The 25,072-nt window shown below is 31.3% G+C and overlaps 1 protein-coding gene across 15 annotated transcripts in view; it reads left to right on the forward strand.

The window, feature by feature from the left end:
* The window catches only part of LOC113516231 (kinesin-like protein unc-104), a 133,472-nt gene that overhangs the window by 76,990 nt on the left and 31,410 nt on the right, over window positions 1–25,072 (forward strand). For 13 of the 15 annotated variants that reach the window (XM_052895145.1, XM_052895142.1, XM_052895139.1 and 10 more), the window contains 9 exons: window positions 11,901–11,983; window positions 14,569–14,647; window positions 16,957–17,117; window positions 17,918–18,102; window positions 18,723–18,834; window positions 19,377–19,520; window positions 21,056–21,219; window positions 22,040–22,179; window positions 22,930–22,974. In XM_052895145.1, coding sequence (XP_052751105.1) covers window positions 11,901–11,983; window positions 14,569–14,647; window positions 16,957–17,117; window positions 17,918–18,102; window positions 18,723–18,834; window positions 19,377–19,520; window positions 21,056–21,219; window positions 22,040–22,179; window positions 22,930–22,974 — 1,113 coding nt within the window. The remainder of the gene's footprint in view (window positions 1–11,900; window positions 11,984–14,568; window positions 14,648–16,956; window positions 17,118–17,917; window positions 18,103–18,722; window positions 18,835–19,376; window positions 19,521–21,055; window positions 21,220–22,039; window positions 22,180–22,929; window positions 22,975–25,072) is intronic. The other 2 variants (XM_052895146.1, XM_052895147.1) reach the window with 1 other exon arrangement.

Here is a 25,072-nt window from a genome sequence, read left to right on the forward strand (position 1 = left end):
TAATATATACATACAGTACTAATTATCAAGAACATTTCTCAAATACATGTGTGGTGAAGATTTTCCCAATATGCTATCTATTTGATTTCTAGCCTCTAATGTAAATTTATTAAAGAAGTGAATAATCAGTGTTAGTGTTTGCTTTATTAATATTTAAAGTAATTGTCCTAACTTGATATTAATAAGATCATATTCCCTTGAATACAGCCCAACATATACAACTAACTCAATAATTAAATGCATAAAATATATTTTACTACTTGTATATCTCCATTCTATTCCCATAAAATATTCAAAATATGTATATTAAATATAAATCCAATAAAGATTCACTAATATTAACCCTGTCTGAACTTGTCTAGTCAATATAGCATGAACAAACAACACACATACAACTTTATCGCCATGACAACTTTCTTCCTAAATATAAGTAAAATATATAACTCATACTTGTCATTTAGTACTAATTTTATACTGTACATGAGGTACAGTTACCTAGTTAATAGTAATTATAGTCAGAGAATCCTTTGATAATTTTATTACCACTAGGAATTAAATCCACACCTATAATATCAGCATAATTAAAAATTATTAGAAACCAGTAATACACACAGAATTGTTATTATCAGCTTGTTTACTACAATAAAATCAATATTAGAGTTTATAATAGATCAAGACAAAATATCTATTTAAACAATACAGTCTTGTTTACCATAAACACCCCACAGTCACATGAATTTATCTAGTAACACAATTAATAATGTATTAAAAGTATTACATTCACATAATATCACTTGCAACAGTTAAGCTGTCTCTTTGTACATCTGGTGTAAAACAAATCCCCACATGTAGTCATGGATAATCAAATATAGACTAAGAATCATTAATCTGGTCGACCGAGTAATGGTATAAAAACACTTCACCATGAAGCGTTAAGTATGAACAGATATTCCAAACCAACACTGTAATAGTGTAATAAATACAAATATTTCATCATCATCATCGTCCCAACCATCACCAACCCACGACTGAACACAGGCAATTTCCACCGACTGACACAAGGAACGGCCCCACAATACACATAAAACAGTCACTCCAATCAATGGAGGTAGCCCACACCGCACTTGCATTCACAGGGTCGCCACTCAATAACCCCTCTCTCTCATCAATGGCTGTTTCCCTAGCAATGAGACCAGACCATAGTCACTTTAGTCTATTATCCTCAATAAATAAATACTTTATAATAACTAGATATGAAACTAGTTAGTATTATAATAGTTTAATAGCTGATTTAATAAGTATTTTCCAAAACTGGACAATTAGAACATTGAATCAAATTGATGAAGTTCTATCAAACGACCATATAATTGGATTTTGTATATGAGTAGAATAACGCAAGTACGTAAATTATATTGATGTAAACTTTGTTCAAATGTGATTGCATTTAACGATATACGCATTACCTAAAGGTATATGGACTCGACTAAATACGTATTTTAATAGTTGTTGGGAAAAATATTAAGTATAGACTTTGCCTGTGATCACAGTCAAAAATCTAACTACGTAGTAATAAATGGAACAAGCTCACCGGATTCTCCAGTCTTCTATTGATTAATTTCACACACTTAATCCATAGTGATACACTAAGATCTCAAACCCCTTCATCGAACCAGTCCCTCCTAGATCTATATCCTAGTTATTTTTTTATTTTATTGCGCAGTTCCTTAAAACACGACTCCTGCGCCATTTTCTTCTTTCTTTTTTTTTTTATTTCTTATTGCGCAATTCCTAAAAAAAAACTCCCGCGCGCCCGCCGATCTCCCGTCCTCTTTTTTCTTTTTTTTTCTATTCTTTCTCTAATAACGTCATAGATTATGTCACCGAAGGGTAGATATTTCAATAATCAGATTTAGCCTATTATTCGAACTGAACTTTTCTTTAAATTCAATTTAATTATATGTTAACGTATTTTGGTATTTTATATTAAATTGATTATTGAATTTATAAAACTTTAAAGGCTCTCATAAACCTTATTAAACTGTGTTGTATGTATCTTTTTTACACCTGATGATAAAAAGGTAAACTATAATTTGGTTAATATAAAATATAATATATTTTTGTTTAATTTATTTAATTTTCTTGTGACGTCCACTACACTTTGGAAACACATCAAAGGAGTTTCCCTTCTGTGTCAATATTTCATATATGGTAACGTTTTCTCTGTATACTATTGTGAACCTTGACTTTAAAGTTTGTTTATATTAAATAGCTCAGCTTTCGTAGCGGTCACCCATAGGAACCCCTGTTTCTTTTATGTACTTATGGTATTAAACCTATTGTACTATAGGCGAACCGTCACATAGCCTTGACATCCGAATAGTATATGGAATTACATATATAACAACAAAGAATCTTTTAGATTAAAATAAAAGAACTAATTATGCTCGCGTCTATATTTGCGCGTGTCCTTTTCTTTACTACGCGTTGATATACGCGATGCAAGTTGTTAAGGTGCCAAGAGTTAACAAACAAATTTACTTTCAAATCAGGAATGACTAACATGGTCCTCACAAGGCAGAAAAACTTACTTGTTGACTACCCGCAAGGGATTTACTTGCAAATGGATCGATCTGATCAGCAGCTGGAATTTGCCAGTAATTTTAATATTTCAGTAGCGAAAACGCACCGGACGGTGTCGATTTCACTGAGCGAAGGCCGCGAGTGAAACCTTACTGAGCAGTGTCAGCAGGAATCGGCTAACTATATACATAATGTTAACTACATATTCCTCACTGCTGTTAGGTACTGAACTCAGTGCTGCTATACTACTATTAGTATCATAGATGTAAAAAAAAAAGAATAAAACATTTATGTTTTAAAAGAAGAAGAATACAAATAGCCTCAAAGATAACATATACTTCTTCTCTTGTGCAATACATCTGCACAAGAGAAGAAGTATTCGAGTTAAGTCCTTTACTAAGCTGTTATAATAATAATCGCACAGACTTTAATGAAATAACATTAAAATACAATGGTTATAATCATCTAACCACAATCAAATGATCGCCGGTAAAGATTTTGCATTAGATAGATAGATAGATACTCTTTATTGTTTCCTCCAAAAGATTACAATAGTAAACTTATTATAAATATAAATAATTACAAGAAATAATCACAATGAGAAAACAATGGGCGACCTTATCCGCTAAGAGCGATCTCTTCCAGGCATACTCACACATATACAATTATATACATATATATAGACATTGCATTGATATTTCAGTTACTTAGTAGATAGGTTTCTTCTACTATATATCAGTTTATATGCAGAATGATATAATGTAGGACAGAGTATAGTGGTGAAAATTATATAGAGTAATTTGTCTAATAAGAGCGATATTTGAAATTATAAAGATAGAACCGAGAACATACATTGTAAATGCAAAAAGATTGTCTATTTCTTTGAACTGTATGACCGTTGCACTATCGCACTGCTCACCGTTGGCAGAGAATTCGTCCTCACACTTTAGAACCAGAAAGGTCACGCACAGTGCGGTTTCAAAAGAGCTTCCTCCCGCGAACACTTAGGTTGTGGAATGATCTTCCTTCCGAGGCTTTCTCTAAAGACTACAGCATGGGGTTCTTCAAAAGGACGTGTTAAGATTTTTTAAGTGTCGACAATACGTGCGTGCGACCATAAGTTACGGTAACTCCGTTTACCATCAGGCGGGCCGTGTGCTTTTTTGTCACTATAAGAGTATAAAATAAGCGTTACAAAGAAGTAGATAAGGTAGGTATGAACAATCACCGTATTAAATGTAATTAACCTAAGTTTGCTCAAAGTAATTAATGGTGACACGCTAAGTAGGAATTAGTGTATAATACGACCATTAAGGGCTTTATTACATTATGTTTTTAAGCTTTTGAAATACTATGTGGTTTTTAACTAATTTTGGTAATTTTTCGAACATGATAGAGTGTTTGTTTTTTATTCAAGTTTATGGTTTATAAGAAATGGGAATATATTATAATTTATAAGAAATTGCTAACAAAAGAAAATAAGACATCGCTTGCATTATAGTCACGAGAATTATATCCATCTCAGACGTCATAAAGTGAATAATGCTTCAATCCATTGATTCTCAATGTGAGCCATACTATGTGCTATAATCAAAATATGGTATTGTAAAAGTAACAATATGAATGTATGAAAACTCTTGTTCCTTTCAAAGAATGATACAGAATCTAAAGATATATCTATATGACAATATGTACACAAACAAACAACAATAAATTATGAATAATATATCAAAAAAAATAGGGTCCATAAATATGACCTATTACTATATTATTATTGGATAAATGAATTTTAGTTAAAGTTATTTTGAATCGAAGCATTTGGCGTTCCATTGTTTCTGCCTATCCTAATGGGAGACAGGCGTGACAGATATGTATGTATGTTATTTTGCTAAAGTTATTTTACTAATATAGGTTAAGTCAATTTATAACTAGAAAAATGGGCCTTATGTAGTCTAATTAAATAAATATTATTATTATTAAAGTCTATCTTAATAATAATATAGAATAGGTGATAATCAAATTCAGTATTAAGATTGTGTTCCACAAGAAAGAAACGGACTTTAGTTTGTGGCAAAACGATTTTTATAAGATTTCTATGGATTATATATATATCCTTTCAGATAAAAAAGAATTTTCAAAATGTTCAAAGAACTTATGACGTAACAAACATAAAAAGTTGCAACCGAATTGAGAACCTCGTTTAAAAAGTTGGTTGAAAACTGAATGAATATCATCATCTGACATGGGTTTTCATATTATATTATCAAATACACAAGTTGCCAAGATTGAAATGCTACGGTTTAAGCTAGCAATTAAGGTGTAGAAGTCAGCCAGCTAGTACAAACTGAAGAGTTTGTACCGTCACAGTCGACTGCTCAGAGTTAACGAACTCTGCCTCGTTAGCTCTCGTTAGAACCTGTGCACATACAGATCTCGAATTGTCGATACGTTTAATTACTTAATGTAGGTATATTCAAGCGAATAAGAGTACTTACTCTAGTTCTGTTCCTTATTATAAATGGGAAAGTAGTAAGAATGGATGGATGGACGTTTGTTTCTCTTTCACGCAAAAATTACTGTATGGATTTGAATGAATTTTGGTTAATAGGTAAGTTATAGCTTAACTTAGCACATAGAACCTAATACTTTATGTACTGATTCACGCGGATAAAGCCTCAGCATATAGATAGTGTAATATACGAAAATAAAAGGTGGCATAGTATGGTTAATTTTCTTTTTTATACTTGGCATCTTTAGTACCTAAATAACCTTAGTTTTGTTTTTTTTTTAATTGATCGTTTAAGTGGACGTTCCCTTGAATGCGCTCTATATAGAGTTATCGCTTATTTTATAAAATAACTGATCAAATTAGATAAAATTTAGTAGGCAATATAAACGAGTGGTATTTACATCAGATAAATATTATATACTCGTAATATAAAAAAAATGCCACCCTTAATAAAATCCCGGAATATGGTCACATTTAGAATTTTGACGTGACTTAGGTCAAGAAGTGTAGAGAAATCAAATCGTAAAACTAAATATTTAATCTCTTTATAAAAAAAAAAAAAAAAAACCATTAAACATGTAGCAGGCTCTGCGTAATTATTAGTTCAACCTGACCTCTGAATTCTGAAATTGTGATTAATTGCACAAAGATTAAGTGGACTGAATGGTGTTATCATTAATGAATTTGTTATTAATACACAGTTACTATCTTATTTTCAAGTTCATTGCTGTGTCCCCTATGCGGGGGTGTCGCACCCAGCGGCAAGCGATGACGTCACCTCGTGCGTCATTATCGACGATCCAAGTAGACCCCATTAATATGCATTAAAGACTGGGGTGAATCTATATCAGTCACTGACTGAATGGAATATTTAAATCAGAAGCAATATCTTATGAAATGTTAAGATAAATATATTTTCTCCGTATGGCGACGAAGTGAGAATCTCTCATATTTACTTCATTCTCGTACGTATCACTTTTGAATTGTAATGGTAATTTCTCTTGATGAAGAATGATAAACGAGAATGAAATCTAATCTGTTGGCTCATGGTTGATATGACTTTAGCAGTTTTCACTAAATGTTGTTATTTTTTATTGGACAGTAATTCTATAATCTAATCTTACTAATATAATAAAATCGTAACTAGATGTGTACATGGGAGATATTTAAGAAAATTAATATGAAGAGCCCTAATATGACCAATATGGCTTATAACAATAATTTTTAGAAATTTTGTCCGTCTAACTGTATATTTGTTCCGGCATCACGCAAAAGTTACTGTACTAAATTGACTGCGCATGATTTTTGCAAATGAGTTCTTAAAGGTCTGACTTAAATCTATATTTCATTTTAATAGGTTATCTAGAAGTGGCCTAGTTTATTGATTCTCCTATTACTAAAATCTACACGTACGACGTAGCGGACTAACAGCTAGTGATTTAATATAAACATGGAATTTGTTAAACGAGCATCGTGACTGTTAAATCCTGCCGTGGTTTTGCTATCATCCTGACTAATATTATAAAAGTAAAAGTGAGTTTGTTACCTCTTAGTTTCTTAACAGCTTAATTAATCACTATGAAATTTGGTATGCATGTATTATGTGAGATGAAAAAGGACATAGGTTACTTTTATCCTAGCTAGTCATTCAACATATGCGGATGAAGTCGTAGGTAAAATGTGGTAAATAATAAAAGCAGACAACAGTGGAATATTTTAGGCGACTTAAAAGTATACCAAAATCGAAATAAGTATATCTAATACTTTTGCTAATTTAAATATTGAATTTTGCAAATTAACATAATTTTAGAATTTTTGGACTATTACATAAACGTAATTAAAAAAATGACAGGAATAGTTCGAAAATGTTTATGGGTTAGACCCCATAAATATGAAATCTAATTGGTGATATTGTATTCACTCATACTGTTTGTTTTACACAATGAGTTGGTACTGAGAGCCGCCGCAATGCGCTCCAATGGCCCATAAACACCATTATGCCCCTTAAACCTTGTTCATGGGGTGCCTGGCGCTTTCCGTATAGCCTACGATGCCTCCATTCAGTCGGTACACACGGTCGCTTATCGGTACAATTTTCATAATTTTACATAGTTGTCTTAAATTTAATTGAAATCTTAACTCCATGATATATGCTTTTAATTATTTTATTACTTGCCTAATTTTTTCTGTTCCGTGGTAAAAACTAGGGAATATTTTTTTTAGGATTTGGTTTTAAAATTAAATATATTTATTAATTTATGTTATCTAATAATAATAAAAAAAATTATCCGATTGTTTTGATTAAAGTAGCTATTTTTACGGAGAAATTTGTACATGTATGCGCAGCAAACTTAATTGTGTTACCATGGTTTATTAATTTACAATATGTAGACTATACTTATATATACCTATACAAGAAAATATATAGCATGGAAGAATTGTTAATCGCAAGAAATGAAGCGTAGGTGTATACATCCGTCGGCGAGAATAGTTCTGAAACAGGAAACCGTAAACAGTAGGCAGCTAGGGTGGGCATGGAGGTATTGTTAACATAAGGCAATGAACAAAGCTATTCCTAGAGGAATATTCAATTATGTGGGTAGAGTTATTTTTGCCATTTCTCACGTTTTGTCTCTATAAATGTATATTTTTTTGATATAACGACGATTTTCTTGTTATACCAGTTTAACTTACTGCCTCCATCATTCGATCCCGACGAAATGCAAACATTGGTATTTATAAGCCTGTCTGTATGAAATTTGATCATTTTCATTGAAGTGTAATAAAAAAATAATAATAGGGATAAATATAAATTGTAGTCTATGTCATCCGGAATATAATAACGAATCTCTTGATGCTACATTGTCAAAGGGGACGGTCCCTTTTGATTTTGCCATAGTCGGGTAAATATCTCCCTGTGGTAAATAATTTTTGCAATGAAAAGTCATTTCAGGAATGAATGGGCATCCTACACAATGACAGTTTAACAAAGAGGGCGAAAAATTGTGCATCGACGGACCGGAACATGCAACGGATATTTGACAAAACGTTTGTGACACAGTTTCAAATCGATTTACAGTCCATTGCATAATTGTGCAAAATTATTTTGTTTAGCAACAGAAGTTATTATTCATATATATTTATTCGTTTATATATGTAATTTTAGTATGTATGTATATCAATAATTAGTAGTATCGCATTCGAGTATTCTGGCACTTCGCTATGGTTGACTGGGAGAGAATGCTTTTAGCATTAAGTCCGCCATGTACACATATTTGTACTAATGAATAAATAAATAAATAAATAAAAAGTTACTTGGTGCCAATAAATTTGGGAGAATAGTATTTCAATTAAAGAAAAGAATATAATTATGAATAGAAAAACACAGATAAAATATTATAAATTTAAAATACTGAAATTACACAAATCTATTGCCAAAAGATAAATTTAATATTTATTATAGTTGAAGGTTCTTTTGGTTTGTATATAGGTACGAGTATATAAATATGCAATAAGGAAATCTTTACTGAAAAATTTTACATTAGTGAGTTGACACTGATGAAATCATACTAATATATATATATATATATATATATATATATATATATATATATATATAAAATGAAACTTCAGTATATTGAATTTGAATTATTTATATTTTAATAAAAATAACAAAAATGTCTGACTTATAATCTTTATAAAATCTAAATTAATATTATTATATAAAGAGGAAAGATATGATTTTTTGTATGTTTGGTTGCTTGTGTACTGTATTTTGGTCGAGTTTGTACATGAAGAAGCGTATGATGAACAGTAGATTGAAGACGCAATATGTACAGTTACATGTGCAAAAGAGAGATATTAAAAAAAGTACTTTTCAGGCCGTTGAATCTGTTGTTAAGTTTTATAGTTGCTACTCTGTAATGGAGCACGCGATGCCGACTTTATTGATCGAAGCTTTTCTCCTTCTCATTACATTGTTGACTTCACCCAAGGAAACATGACATTTTATCGCGTTAAAATGTATCGTTAACAACTGAATAGTTAGCACCAATTATATAAAGCCATTTTTATAAGCTATCTGTAAAATTCGTTAACTTTAACTGAAAGATAAAAACCTTCCGAAAATTTTGGCAAATATAGACAGAATATTTTAACCATTAGAATACAATAAGTAACACTTGTATATGACTAGTTATGCAAAGGATACTGCGGACGATATATGCTATTCACAGACAAATAAACATTTTGCTGATATAATGAATAGTAAAATTAATTATTATTAATTAATCCTAGAGACGGTGGTAAGATCTTTCCATTCGTATTGGATTGAAATATGTTTAGAAAAATGTGGGCAAGTCTAATGTTACGTTGACACAGCAAAAGCCTTTAATACTTCTAACTACCCTCATCCCATCTAGAATTACAAATCTGAACGATTCGACAGATTCATGGAAAATAGAGAGAAATGCGAAAATAATATTTTATCTGACATTCCCATGGGGAATATGGTCGTCGTCTGCACTTTAAAATTGCATTGCACTCAGTTGATTGCTCAGCCGTAAAGTAAACTGCAGGTCCTGGAAAATCTCTTTAATACCAGTACAGCAATGAAAATAGTAAATAACGCCGGATGAAATGGAACATAAGGGAGGCAGAAATTTAATACGAAATACGAATAACATTTTGATTCTTTAAAATATGGCATTGTGTTGTTATGGAAATATAATTGTTTAGATGCTTGAATATTGTGTAAACAGTTAACACGAATCAGCAATCACAATCTTTGTTCCAAAAAAATTCTTTCCTTTTAAAATATTAGTTGTAATAGAACTAATACTTATACATTGGCGATCCAAAATCAATATAAATTCAAATAATTTTTATTCAAATAGACTTCTATACAACCACTTTTAAATCTTTTTTTTTTTAATGCAGTATTCGAAAAATTATTATCTGTTGAGAAGAGCCCACAAGAAACTTAACAGTTACTCTTTCAAATCATGATATGACGTGGAAATAATATTGGATGTTTGGAATGTTATTTGTAAATAAAAGTTTGAAAGATTATTCGAATTATTTGAAAAAAGAAGATCTTGGTCAAAGTAATTCAGTTCACTTCTTTCGGTATCTCTTTAGAATCAATACTCGTATTTCAATAAGTTGGTTATAATTATCAAGTACTCTTAGTTTTATCTCTATTAGGAATTGTGTTGTTATCATTCGTGTTATCACAATATATTTTTGGTTTCCATTTTGATTTTATTTTCTTCACTTGTTATTACTTCCTTGTAAAATTATATAGTGCCGGTAACCTATACGTGTATTTATATTATGTTATGATATCAGTATCGCACGCACTAATTTCACATGTTCGTGCTACTAATGATCATCATGTGTATTGGTTAGCATATATTTTTTGTTTTTTGTTATTTGGCAAGAAAATTATTTGCTAATGACTAGAAGAACATCATTATCATCTTCCTGCCCTTGTCTCAATCGTTTGGGATGGGATAATATATTTTCCTCTTCCATTTATCTCTCTTTACAATCATTCCCCCATTTACTCCGATTTTAGCCATATCGTACTCAAACAGTCCATCCATGTACTTTTAGGTCTTCTTCTACCATTATAGCTATTATACTTAATACTTTTCCATAACAAGATAAGTTATTTCTTATCTTTTCTATCTTAAACTTAAAAACAAAGTATAAAATTGATCACGAAAGTACACTCGGATGACTAGAAATGCTCATATTTCTTAGATCAATTACTTACACCTAGTTAATTTTGCAGGGAAAATGTAGTAGTGATTTTTTATTTTGCATAATATTTCTATCATTTTTGGCCTGATTTTATCAGAGTAGAGCTGCAAGGCTAATGTAGTGGCGCGCCGCGGCGGCGCGGCGTCGACTACGGTCGATACGTCGCGACAGATTGAGCTCTTGCAGCGCAAATGTATTATAAAAACAAGACGTTATTTTTTATGATGATTTTATGACACTATACATTTTTATCGTAATTTCATACTTTAGTTATCAGTTAAAGGAGTAGACTACCCCTGCTGTGGGCGTAAGTCCACAATTATAACTGTTTATCGAGTCAATGAAATAACAGTACGTTTGATGCAAACAAATTGGAGTCAAATAATCAACCTTAAATAGACGTCAAATGCACATTACTGCTACTATACAATTTGTGGTAGTCTATCCGATAGAGTATCAATTTAATAGAATATGTTGAAAGTTAGTTTTCAGTTTTATAAGTTACCCTAGCACTTGAACAATTGTCCTGGCCGATTGCATTTTGTACACCAAATCTAAATCAGTCAACTCAAATGTGACTATCGATATTTTAAGAAGTAATAATTACTTGTTATAGTTTTGGGGGGAAAGGATTGTTAGTGATGCGGATTATCAGTCCCATTGCTAGCAATATACCCTATCAGGTCGACCTCCACGCGGTCCCCCTGGAAACTATCGTGCTGAATTCATCACGGTGGGCTAACTGACCTACCCTTTCATCCTCATCTGTTATCCCTCACTGGTGCCCCGCCAGCGTATACCGTTAGCGCAGGCGGGGTTACCATTTCATTATCATCCATTGAAAAAAATACTTGTTATAGTTGAGATTTGGGAATGAGGATCTATTGTGATAAATTGTTTATAAGCGAAAACTGATATTGACACTATCCTCTATCGTGTTGTCTGTAACTAATATGCTAATATTTTTGTTGTATAAGTAAATATATAATGCGCTGTGGTCATGTTCTTTGAATTAACAATTAATATTTTAATGTTTTTGTTTCAGTTATACAAAATCCAAAAGCACCACCCGGCACCAAGGACAGCGCTAAGAGCTTCAACTTTGATTTTTCATATTGGTCACACAACGTAAGTAATACTTATTTATTTATTTTGAGAACATACCATAATCCGTTTTTATACAAATTATAAAATATTTTTGCATGAGGGATTTTATCATGGGCGACACAGTATACTTATCCATGTTACTATTCACGTCTATAGACGACGGTTACCATTTTCCATTAGGTGGGCCGTCAGTTTGTTTCCCATTCTAATTTCCATAAATAACCTTGTGACGCTTTAATGTCTCAACCACTCCTAATGAAATGTACTTCAAAATCAACCATATTCTTTGTTTTGTTTCGCCTGTCTAATAAATTTTTGTCTTGGGAAAATTTAGAGAAATTAAATTCTTGGAGAAAAATGAAATGGGTGTGCAAAAATTTGGTTAATTTATTTGGGAGTTTTGGAAATTGTTAACTGTGTAAAGAGACTAGAAAGGGAACTTAATAGTCGAGAGGCGTCAGCGCCCCTCTTAAAGCATCACCAAAAGCCAATTGCCAACCCACCTGCCAAACGTGGCAACTACTGGCAAAACCCCTCTTATGGGGAGGCCTCTGTTTAGTAGTGGACAGTTTACGGCTGATATGTTGATGATGAAACTATGTATAGAGTCACACAGTATACAGAATAGTAGCTAGGATGGTAAAAGGCCTGCGTATTGGAGAGATTCTTTTTTGTGGCTCGTAACAGTCGTTTTTATATGTAGTGAAAACGGGCAAAAGTTTGGGATTGAGTATAATTTAAAATTATGTTCCACAAAAAAAAAAAAAACACCAACTTCAGTCGAGACAAGACCAGTTACTTTGATTTAATTGAGCCAATATTGATAAAATTTGTATGAAACCAATCCCATAGTATATTCTTTCAGACAACAAAAGACATTTTCTAAATTGGTTTATAATTGAAGAAGTTGTAAGATAATAAACATAAAAAATAAAAATTAAGAACCTCATTCTTTTTTAAAGTTGGTTGAAAAGTGAAGGAAATTACATCAGTTTAGAGATAAAAAATTGGGTAGAAGTGAAAAATCCTTTGACAGCGCTGATTTGTAAACTACAAAAACATAAAAGTTGCTTAGCTATATTCCACTCGTTGCAACACCGAGACCGAGAGAGTATTGTGTATAATTTTATTTCAAATGCTTCATTTTATAGTAAATATTTTTTCTATGATTCTAATAACTCGTCACTCGCGACTGTTATAATACAAAGAATATAAATAAATTATTTGATATTGTAGTTATGTTAGTAACTATTTCGATTATATTCCGATAGATAAATACAATATATCCGCCATTACAGTAAATGATAGCACAAATCGGGCAATAATATCGACAGCGCTTGATAATAAGATTTCCCGCCAATCGCCCAGCTGGCCCCGCCATTGCTTGTTTTGGACGACCGCCATATTGGTATTAGCCGCAACGCGATTATTGGATTATCAGTTTGCGGGGTCTATGGTTTCTGTGTTGTCCTGTTTACACTTGTTTACTAGTATGAATTTGTATATAGAGGTAGATCAAAATACTTGTTATTATCAAAGATTTGTTTAGATTATAGACGGGTTATGACGAGTATAGTAGGAACGAAGTACACACACGTTTTGTCACTAAGATCTCATATACCTATACATACAGCTCTATACAATAAATATCCGTAATAGTTTGCGATAAATTTATTACAATATATGTAAACTGCATTACACATTTGTCTGGTACCGGTAATTGCACAAAACGGTTTCAGGCTCTAATCGCGACAAACCACAAGCATGGCATATACCGCAGATTTTCAATTTCTCTGTTGATTAATTTTAAATTTTCGTCACAAACAAACAAAAGCAGGTTATTAGTGTATAATATTTTTGATGTCGGTTAAAAATGAATTATCGATATTGGAACATGCATGATCCTTTCAGAAATTCTTTTATTATTGACTGAAAGTAATTCTATTTTCAAAATTAGTAAATGTATATATATATATATATATATATATATATATATATATATATATATATATATATATATATATATATATATATATATACGTTTGGTATTTCGAAATCAGAGTTTGGTCATTTGTATCATGAAAATACATATAAAAAAATCAACAAGTGATATATATTAATTAATTTCAAGACCAAAAAGCTTTTACCTAATTTGCAATTACAACGAGAGAATTTCGAGAATTGTAGCAATTTATTCAAATTTATTCGGCGGCTTGCGTCGGCACGATGTGGGTAGACGAGATTTTAAGATATAATAACATAAATTTTGTGAACAATTATTATGTTTTGTAACAATTTATGTACATTGTAATGTATTTTGTGCGACTGGATCGATGGAAAGTTGTGACGCAGTATCTCCAATATGTAAGGGAATTTAATAGGATCAAATCAGGGGTTTCTGATACTTCGTTAATATAATGCTGGGGTTTTAAATATCTCATTACTAAAACATGAAATAATAATAATCAATATAAATCTCTGTCTGCTTCTATTAAGTGTGCCTTTACGGTGCCAATAGGTAGTAAATAGACTTTATTTTACATTATAATATTATTAAGTAAGGATTTACACAAATTCAATACAATAATTACAAATTTTCTTTCCAGCCAAATGATCCGGAATTCTCCTCCCAAATTATGGTCTACAAGGACATCGGAGAGGAGATGTTACAACATGCTTTCGATGGTGAGTAAATTTTATTTGCACTTAAATTTAAAAATAATAAGTTAAATAATTGATGACATTCGAAATCATTATTTCTTAAATCATTGCAAGAAACATATAAAGTTTCTAATAATTAATAATAATAAAGATAATGCAAATTTTTTCTCTTTCAATATAAATCATAATAATTGAAAATTGTACTTTATGCAACTGTATTTCATTTGAATTATCTAATTATCATTGTACATTTTTGTTTGTGGTACAATAAGGAATTAATGCTTCTACAAGTTACCTTAGTTGCACTAGTACTTGTATCCCGCCAAACGGCTATCTTCGCTGTAAAAGTGAACTTATTGATTGTGAACGCATAGGATGGTAGCGTAGGAGGAGTACCATGGGCGTGATATTTTATCTATTATACATATAAGCCCGTGATTCTATTTATTCTTATCTGTAGACTTGGCCACTTTCTACAAGATGGGCTGTCAGATTGTTTACCTTTCCTGTTTAAAAAAAAAAAAAAAAACTATGTGCAGTATTAAAACTGCCAATTGGTCTCGGCATAGAATGGGCCACCTCCTTCTTTTCCGTGGGTACCAATAAGGGGAAGCCTGTGTCCAGCAGTGGACAATTAACGGCTGATATGATGATGACGATGAGTGTTAGTGTTTGTTATTATATCCAAGGGTGAATTTTTATTGTTGCCTTTTTTTTTTTTATTTTAAACTTTCACAACAATATCTGATTCACGTAACAGCACAGACATTAACATGTAAGCAAAATAATGCGTTTATTACAGAGATTTTGTGATAGTAATGTGTTGGATTGCTTAAGTTACCAAGTTGTTAAGTAATAATGTTGTGGTTGACATGTTATGAGATATTTTACCGTAAGATTGCAAACGTCTGCATTGCCTGTTCACTTTCAAACTTAATATATGTGATTACATCTATGAGATTATTTTCTTCTTCCGCGTAGTAACTGAGTATGAATAGGTCTTAGATTATAAACATAGAGTCTCGAGCCTCAAAACGGGTCAATTTTTTGTCAGCTAATTGCCAAATTAGCTAACTCGTTTTTTTTTTATTAGTCTTCTATATACTTATGCATGACATGTATCTTGACGTATTATTTAATAAATAAAATGAGTTTTAACGCATTAAAAAGATGCAGAAATTATAAGACAAAATAAATATAGAAGTTATAAACGAAACACTTGTAATTATTTATCACGCTAAATTGTATAAAAAGGTTGACCCGTTTTTCTTGAAGCATTTTTATGGAGACACTCTATCTAAGGAATAGGTACAATGTGTCACTAATTCTGAGAGAGAAAATATCTCCAGTGTGTTCACTTGGCACTAATCCTGAGAGATAAATATCCTAAAATGTTCATAGAATCTCTTCTATTTATACTAGGAGATTAAAGCACAATACACACGCATGTGTACGAAGACTATTAATTACGAAAATAATTATCAAAATCGGATAGTACAACCAATCAAAAAATAAGTCTGATCAAAATTATAGGGAAAACCACCTTTTTGAAATAGTTTACAATTTCAATACCACTTGTATATATTGTACAATAATAATATTTATAATATAAAGTGAAATCCAAATAAAGAAATTACAATTGTTAAGATAATACACAGAATTTCTATTGCAACTGTACAGAATTACATTAATATTAACACGAGCCCGAATTTGTTACACGTCACTCTGGGTAACGGACTTTTCTCTGTTTGTTTAGGACACAAGGAAACTATTGTTTACGTCGTGTGAATATCGTATATTGTGTTGACAATGCAAATTTATTTAGAAAGGATAAAGAACGGTAGAAATAAGTACTTATCTAATATATAAAATTCTCGAGTCACGGTGTTTGTTACCAAACTCCTCTGAAACAGCTTTACCGATTTTCATGAAATTTTGTGTGCATATTCGGTAGGTCTGAGAATCGGCCAACATCTATTTTTCATACCCGTCAATGATAAGGGTGACCCACCCTAAAAAATTTTTTTTTATTGTTTTGACAATTTTTTTTTATTTTTATTTAAATATGATTTAGCATTGAAAAATATATACAACTTTAAATTTTTATCGTTTTACGATCAACCCCTGTATTTTAATCGCGATTTTTATATTTCGCAATAAGTGGTAAAACAACGTTTACGGGGTCAGCTAGTAGTATATAATATTCAAGTATTGATTTTCTATTTACAAATCTATTGTCTTTTACATAAAATGTTTATTTCCATATACGAAATAATTCTTTCTAATGTGTTTGAATTATTTTAACATTCAAATGAACCTTTATTTCTGTTCAGGGTACAATATTTGCATATTCGCATACGGCCAGACGGGTGCCGGCAAATCGTATACAATGATGGGTCGTGGCGAAGACGGGCAAGAAGGTATCATCCCACAAATATGCAAGGACCTGTTCCGCCGTATCCGACAGACTACCGCCGATGATCTCAAATACTCGGTAATATATCTTGCACTCATCGCTTTTAAGAATATGCACAGGTGAAGGATTCTTATCTTTTTATTTCACGAAAATGAATGCACCAGAATTTCTAGTGAGAGTTTAAGATCGATTTACTTACGTTAGTTACTACAGAAATGATCAAAATGAAATTAGTAACAAATTTGAAACATTCAATTAATTTTTATACTATTATTGGACTTCAGCAGACAGAGCAGTATGTCTTACGCTCAGGACAACTCTTAGATTGTTTACATTTTTAGTAGTTCTAAGAATTGAAACAAACCATAATATTGTACTTACAACGTAGCTGCGCCTTTAGTGGTTGGTTTTGAAAACTCAGATTTTTATACTAACATAAACTAGTCGTAACGTTAATTATTTTCAATCCACATGTCTAAACAGATATTTTAAAGAGGAAAAATTTTATAATTTTTATATTAAAAAGTACTTAACTGTTTTAAAAACTCTTTTACCTATATATAGAAAGCTACGTTATAAGCAAATAAGATGGACTGGTAAACTTAATGATCGAGGGATGGGCAGCAGCGTCTCACTTTAAACATCATCAAAGACTAACTATGGTTGTCAACTAGCCTGCAACTACTGGCAAAGACTCCTAATAGGGCTTATGTTCAGCAGTGGACAGTTAACGGCCGATATTTTGATGATGACGAAGATTGACTGAATTTTATATTAAAAAATAATTTACTTTCTATTCGTGCAAAGGGGTCGATTGCTAATTGTTAATTTTATATTTATTTTCTTAATATTACCTTGTTAATATTTATGTCCGCCAGGTGGAAGTGTCCTATATGGAGATATATTGCGAGCGTGTGCGTGACTTGCTCAATCCAAAGAACAAAGGTAACCTACGTGTCCGCGAACACCCCGCCCTCGGACCCTACGTGGAGGATCTGAGTAAACTCGCGGTCACTTCCTACCAGGATATATACGACCTTATTGATGAAGGCAATAAGGCTAGGTATGTAATTTACATATATTCAGTTAATTTATAATTAACACCGGGAAATATTATTTTGTACTTGGAATATCAAACACTGTCTTGTTGTTATATATCGCTTTTTCTATCCTCTCCACTACTAACAGCTCTAGTAATGTAGAGTTCTATGCAGTCACTATATAGACATTCATTAGCGTATTTAGAATTATCTTCTAGGAGGATCCTGGCCCCTAATCTGGATTAATCCTGGATACTTGCAAGGATACCAGTCAATTTTGGAATAGGTTTAAAATAAAATAAAGACATCTTATACCTCATAAAGATCGTATGCTTGATACTGGCCGCCATAAATAAAATTTCCAATTTAATTATTTTATTTCCTAGTTCTATAACAGATTGAATTGAAAAATGTTCAGCTACATGTGAGGATATTGATATCAGAGATATATTGCTATTATGTTACATTCATCATAAGGGCAACATATTTCTGGTTACTACATTAGGGATTACAGTCGTGAGCATATTTATTTATGTATATTTTGTACTTCTGATTGATATATTTAATGTTCTCGTATAATTTCTTATAGTTGTTAACACAAGACTTTATATTCGTATTTAAAAATGTTGTTTGTTTGTACCAGGACGGTAGCAGCTACCAACATGAACGAGACCTCGTCCCGTTCTCACGCCGTGTTCACCATATTCTTCACACAGCAGCGACACGACAAAACCACGGATCTCATGTCTGAAAAGGTACTTATTTGGTACTTCATCATCAGCCTCGTCATGAGCATCATTGTAACAATCACGTAATGGCCTACTACTTGGAATGATGATTGTTTGATCCTACAAAATTAAGATAGCTGGCCTTAATCTTAATTTTAAGAAGATATTACTCGTAGTTTACTATAGTTTAGTTTACGATGGATATGTGATTTGGTGTAAAATTTCTTTTAAAATTTTTCGTAATTATATTCATGTTTATTATTATAGGATTAAAGTTTTAAAAATTATGTATTTATATACCTATCTACTATAATAGTCTTTATTCACTTAAATTACACACACGTATTGTTTTAGTACCATAAATACTGTGTAAAAATAATAATATTAAAATTATCAGGGTCATACAGGGTCAACACATAGGGAATAAATGAAGGGTGAAATAATAAATGGTAATGAAAATGAAAATTAGATAATAGAAATAAAAAAATGTTTTTGTTATGTAAAAATTTTCCATAATATTTTAACAATATTCTATTTTCTGTCGCTTCATTTTAATTTATTGTTGACAGGTGTCAAAAATATCTCTGGTGGACTTGGCTGGCTCTGAGCGAGCCGACTCCACTGGTGCTAAGGGCACACGGCTAAAAGAGGGAGCCAACATCAACAAGTCCCTCACAACGCTCGGGAAGGTCATTTCAGCTTTAGCTGAAATCGTAAGTACTATTATTATAATTTGTAATTTTGGATGGTAAATTTGTTTGCACCTTTTACTTGACATCAAGGATCTAAATATATAGCCAAATAATGATAATAAAAACAAAAAATTATGGATTTTTTTATAACTCAGTTATTGACAATTCTTATTTCCAAAAGAGTTATTGCTTTCAACAGACTTTAATAAAAAGGAAGTTCTTATTTCGTTTTTTTTTTTTTTTTGGTTTGTTACCTTATAACTTCATTAATTATAAACCAATTTAGAAAATATTTTTTTGTATCTAAATCTATATCCTATATGTACTTACAGAATGTTCCCATAGAAATTATATCAAAATCGGTTCAGTGGTTTAGCTTTGTAATTAAAATAACTGGTTTTGTCACACAATAGAAGTTTTGTTTTGGTGAAACACGATTCAATTATTAAACATTTTGGGTTCATGCATAATAAGGCTTTTCGTGATGCAAAATCTTATTTTATTCTTCAATTTTAAGATCTTATTTACATAAACAAAATTATTTCTAATAAGGAAATTATCAAATTCTGCTAGTATGACTCGATTTGTTTGTGGAACACGATCAATTATGAATGTAACATTTCACAAATATAGTTATAAGTGACATTATGCGGTTTGTATTTAAAACCGATCAGATGGCAGTACTTATTATTTTTATTTATTACTCATTAGAAGACAAGGGAGTAGTTTTGTAAATGTTGTTAATTGTAATTCCTTAAATTTTATTATTGGTGAGTTAAGAACTTATGAGTATGCTTCAAGCTATAATAAGAACTTATAAGTATACTTCAAGTTATTATTATTAGCTAGATGTTGTATATCCTATTCATAAATTTACAAAAAATATTTGTAATAAATGTATTGTTTTAAATTACATACTAAGACAAAAAAATACATGTGGATACTATTTATTAATTCTTGATAATACATTTGCACAGTAAATAGCTTGGCTAATGAATAATATAGAAGTATTATTACAAGTAGATAAATATATTTTATGTATTATTTTCACTGCGTGCCTTTCTTTTGGAAATGTTTAGTCGGTAAGTTTTGTGTGTGTTCCTCAGTTTTTACGTTACAAAAACATACTATAATAGGTTACGGATTAGTGTAACAATTTGTAATCGGTTTTACAAAAAAAAAAAAATCGTAAAACGTTGTGTAAAAGATCAAAACTAATAGTTGTGGACTTGGATCGATAATATCTAGATGGAGTGTCTCTCCTTACGCTTTACCATAAGTCGCTGAACTTTTTTTTTTATTTTACTGTAAATACATTTGTATCATAGACCACACGTAAAGTTATGCGATCCGATAATATGTTTGAATAGGAGAAACAAAATGTTACAGTTACTACTTGCAGTACCGAAAAATGACGCGATTAGTTTAAAATAAAGTACCCCTCAGCTAAAGGTTGGCCGTTTTTTGTGAAGTTCTTTGACAGTCATTGCTTCCTGCTTAAAATAAGTATTAATGTACTTGCATTAAACAGTAAATATTAAAATATTAAACCACAGGCTTCGAAGAATAAAAAGTCCAAGAAAGCCGACTTCATTCCGTACCGTGACTCGGTGCTGACATGGCTGCTGCGCGAGAATTTGGGCGGGAACTCGAAGACCGCCATGATTGCGGCCATCTCGCCGGCAGACATCAATTTCGACGAGACGCTCAGCACGCTCAGGTATTAATAACTAATAATGTTACTCCATATCCGAGAATTGGTAATGTAAAAATTGCCCTTTGATAACGGTGTTTCATAAATACTTAACACAGATAAAATAATACCAAAGATGTATTTACAAAAATACAAAAGCATAATCTGTGAACTTGGCACTTTTATAATATTTTTTTAATTATTTATCGTATACGTAATAACTTCTTACAATTATTATTAAAAATATCTTAAGTAAATTATTTTCTAACTTTGAAAACTTAGTTTTCTCGTCTTATCATGAAGATATACAGGGTCAAAATGAGACCTTATTAGAGATTTTATTAGTCATAAGATTAACTAATTTTCCCTAAAAACTTATTCAAAACTAGCTGTTTTTCGCGTTTCCGTCGTTTTTCGTAAAATAAGTAGCCTATGTCCTTCCTCATGATTCAGTGGTTTTGATGTAACAGATAAATTTCCCTTCACTGCTCTGCTCCTATTGATCGTAGCGTGATGAAAAGTATACTATAACCTGCCCAGGAGTATGAAGAATAACTGTACCAAGTTTCGTTAAAATCCGTCGAGTAGTTTTTGTTTCTATAACGAACATACAGACAGACAGACAAAAATTTTACTGATTGCATTTTTGGTATCAGTATGTATCACTAATCACCCCCTGATAGTTATTTTGGAAATATATTTCATGTACAAAATTGACCTCGCTATAGATTTATTATAAGTATAGATAAGTTTTCAACTTTTCATACAAATCGCGCAATCATATGATCACTTTAATTATTAATGATTAAAAAGTTATAATTATTAAATATTTATATTATTCTTGTAGATATGCAGACCGCGCCAAACAGATCGTATGCAAAGCGGTCGTCAATGAAGACGCCAACGCTAAACTCATCCGCGAACTCAAAGAAGAGATACTCAAACTGCGCGAACTACTCAAGGCGGAAGGAATCGAAGTCGAAGAAGGTATGTTCTGTCGCCCTATACCTTTCTTGTGGCCTAGTACAATGTGTTACCCACGGTCGACATGTAAATTGACCACATTGGAGTTGTCGACGGAAATAATCGGTCTTTTAATTATCGGTTTTTGTAGAAAATTACGATTTTTATAATAGGATGCCGATAAATATTAATATAGGAACGATGGGGAAATAAAGGTAGATAAATAAATAAGAAAAGACAAAATTGATGAAAAGTTGGTCATGGGAAGTCCTTATAAACTGTAAATGCTTCCACTAAATTTATTTGACAAATCTTTTCAACACTGGTACAGAAATATCATGACTATGAACGGCGTTAAAAAAAAAATAAGAAAATAATTAAAAAATTGTAGGCATCTATTAAGGGGGATTACGTTGACACGGACTAGTTTAACGCCATATGTTTTTGTAATCTTATTAATATTATTACTATAAGTATATCTTATAGATATAGTATATAAGACAGTAAGTATTGTTTGTAGAAGTGTTGTGTAAATAGAAAATTAAATAGTTGTGTACATTAATAATATAATGTCAATTTACACGGTCGACCTCGGCGTAGTGTATACGTTGTGCAGTTTGTTATAGGATGTTTAGACGTCATGTGATCAGATAGAGCGTCTTGTAACTGTGTTAGTGGTCAACTTGCTAATCGAAACGCCACAATTGTATACTACTATAGTATTCTAATTGATACTAAATATGAACTTTTGTTTCAAAAACCCACACGAACTAGGACCAGACGGTAGAGTCGTTTATGAAAAGAAAGAACCGCCTATCAGTAAGTAAAGTTATGAAGAGGCTTACGCATTTTGCATCTGTACACCCCACCTGTACGCTTGGCCTCCATCTTGATTTAGGGTTGCCAGACACAAAAAAAAATTAAAACAATTTATGTCTGAACATTTGGAACTTTCTCTGGCAACCCGTCATATAAACGAAAAAAAAAGCAATTTATTTTGCACCCTTGTCCAGCTTGTGGCGTTCGTAGGCATATAGATATATATTATTTATATATATCGTAATCACTTCACTATAAAGTACATATAAAAATATGTAAAACGGAGTGTACTTTTATTTGTATATGCGCTTGTTTTATTGGTGTTGGTACACTGTATACTATAAAAGAATATTACTATATTCACAAACTGCATACATAATAATATTTATCGCTCTGTGTAATACAACTAAATTTAAACTTTACCAAGAGTGCCAAAGTGCAATTTGTAAATATCTATTACGTAAGATTATATAATATTGTGTAAAATTGTGATGTTTGGATCTTTTTATTATGTTTGACGCTCATGGTAAATATTCTGAGCATCTCAGTATTTTTTTTTATACTACATCAATATATAGAGTATTTTACTAGTGAAATAGCGAGTATTTTTCCCAAAGAAACATGGGTTGATAAATAAATTTTAAAAAAAATCAGCCCGTTCGTTCAGCTTTTAAATTATGAACGTTATGTACGGTCAACTGGTTTTTTTTTTTTTTCATTTTTCGAAACATGTATATCTTTTTCAAAACATATTTCTTTGTGGAAAATATTCAATTTCGCTGATAGAAAGGTCTCTTAAAGAGATGCTAATAATTTCTGTTTATTCCTATATACATATACATTACAAGTTTTAATTAGTATTATTAAAAAAAATATTAATAACTATTTTGATATGCTCAGTTGTGTTATGCGGGTATGACATTTGCCGTTCGCGTCCATTATTTGATGGGGTTATTGGCAAAAGAAAAAATAAGACTTGAAAATATTGAATTGGAGAAGAAAAAATTTCGAATAAATAGTGAAACAAAAGGAAAGTTTAATATTAACTCAGCTAAGGTCGCGGACGGATAGCTTTGTTTTTTATGCAGTAAGAAACAAAGGCTGCCTAGCTTCAACAGTCATGCATGTTTTTCTTATATCTGTGTCGAATTTATTTTTAATGTCAGTATGAATTAGCTTCTTGTATATTTGTCATAATATATTATATATACATTAGAAAGGGTTTGGTGGTGATTGGGTATATTTTATGATATCTTTGCAAATTATAGCATTATAGTACTGCACTATGGTAATCATTATTATAATTACCGCAATAACAGTGGTGTGGGTAATAAATAATAGGAAATAGAGTATTTTATCATTGTCAGGTATACGTGGTGTCTCTACACTCTTGTCTTGTGGTGAATGTGTCATATGTCATTTAATAATGAATGTCACACAATGATATATCTATGCATATAATACAAGTGCACTTTGTTCCGTAAAAAAGTTACTTTATTAGTGAATACACCACACATGTATACACACACACATAACAATGACCAATGAGATGTTGTATTATATTCATATTAAAAATATTTGAATTTAGAACTCGGAATAATCTTGAAATATTGAGTTTGCAATACTAATAGATATTGAGTTTAACAATATTTTTTTTTGCTTCGAAAACAGAAATAGCAGTTTTAGACATATTTGGAAGATTTTATGTGGTCCGTGTAGAAAATTAAATGTCGAAAAACATTGTCTGGTACGGAATTCAACGTTTTAAATGTAATCGCTGCTAATACTATTAGTATTAATGTATAGACAAAATAGACCTCACTATAGTATAGAACGTAACTAGGTTTTACCCGTGACTTCATCCGCGTGACCGGGATTCGTTGATTGGTCGAGATTAAAAGTAAATATGTCCATTCAGTATACTCCATTCTAAAAACAATTGTAATAAATACTACTTCTTGACGGTTGATTGAGTGCAAACGAACTTGCATGTTTATATTTAAAAGGATGCAAAGCAGAGAATAACTGTACAAATATAATAACTGGTATGAAGTTACAGAAAACAACACTAAACATATATTACATTAGGATGTATGAT

Source organism: Galleria mellonella, unplaced genomic scaffold (genome assembly GCF_026898425.1).
Source record: "Galleria mellonella isolate WM207_F2 unplaced genomic scaffold, CSIRO_AGI_GalMel_v1 utg266, whole genome shotgun sequence".
Classification (NCBI taxonomy): Eukaryota; Metazoa; Arthropoda; class Insecta; order Lepidoptera; family Pyralidae; genus Galleria; species Galleria mellonella.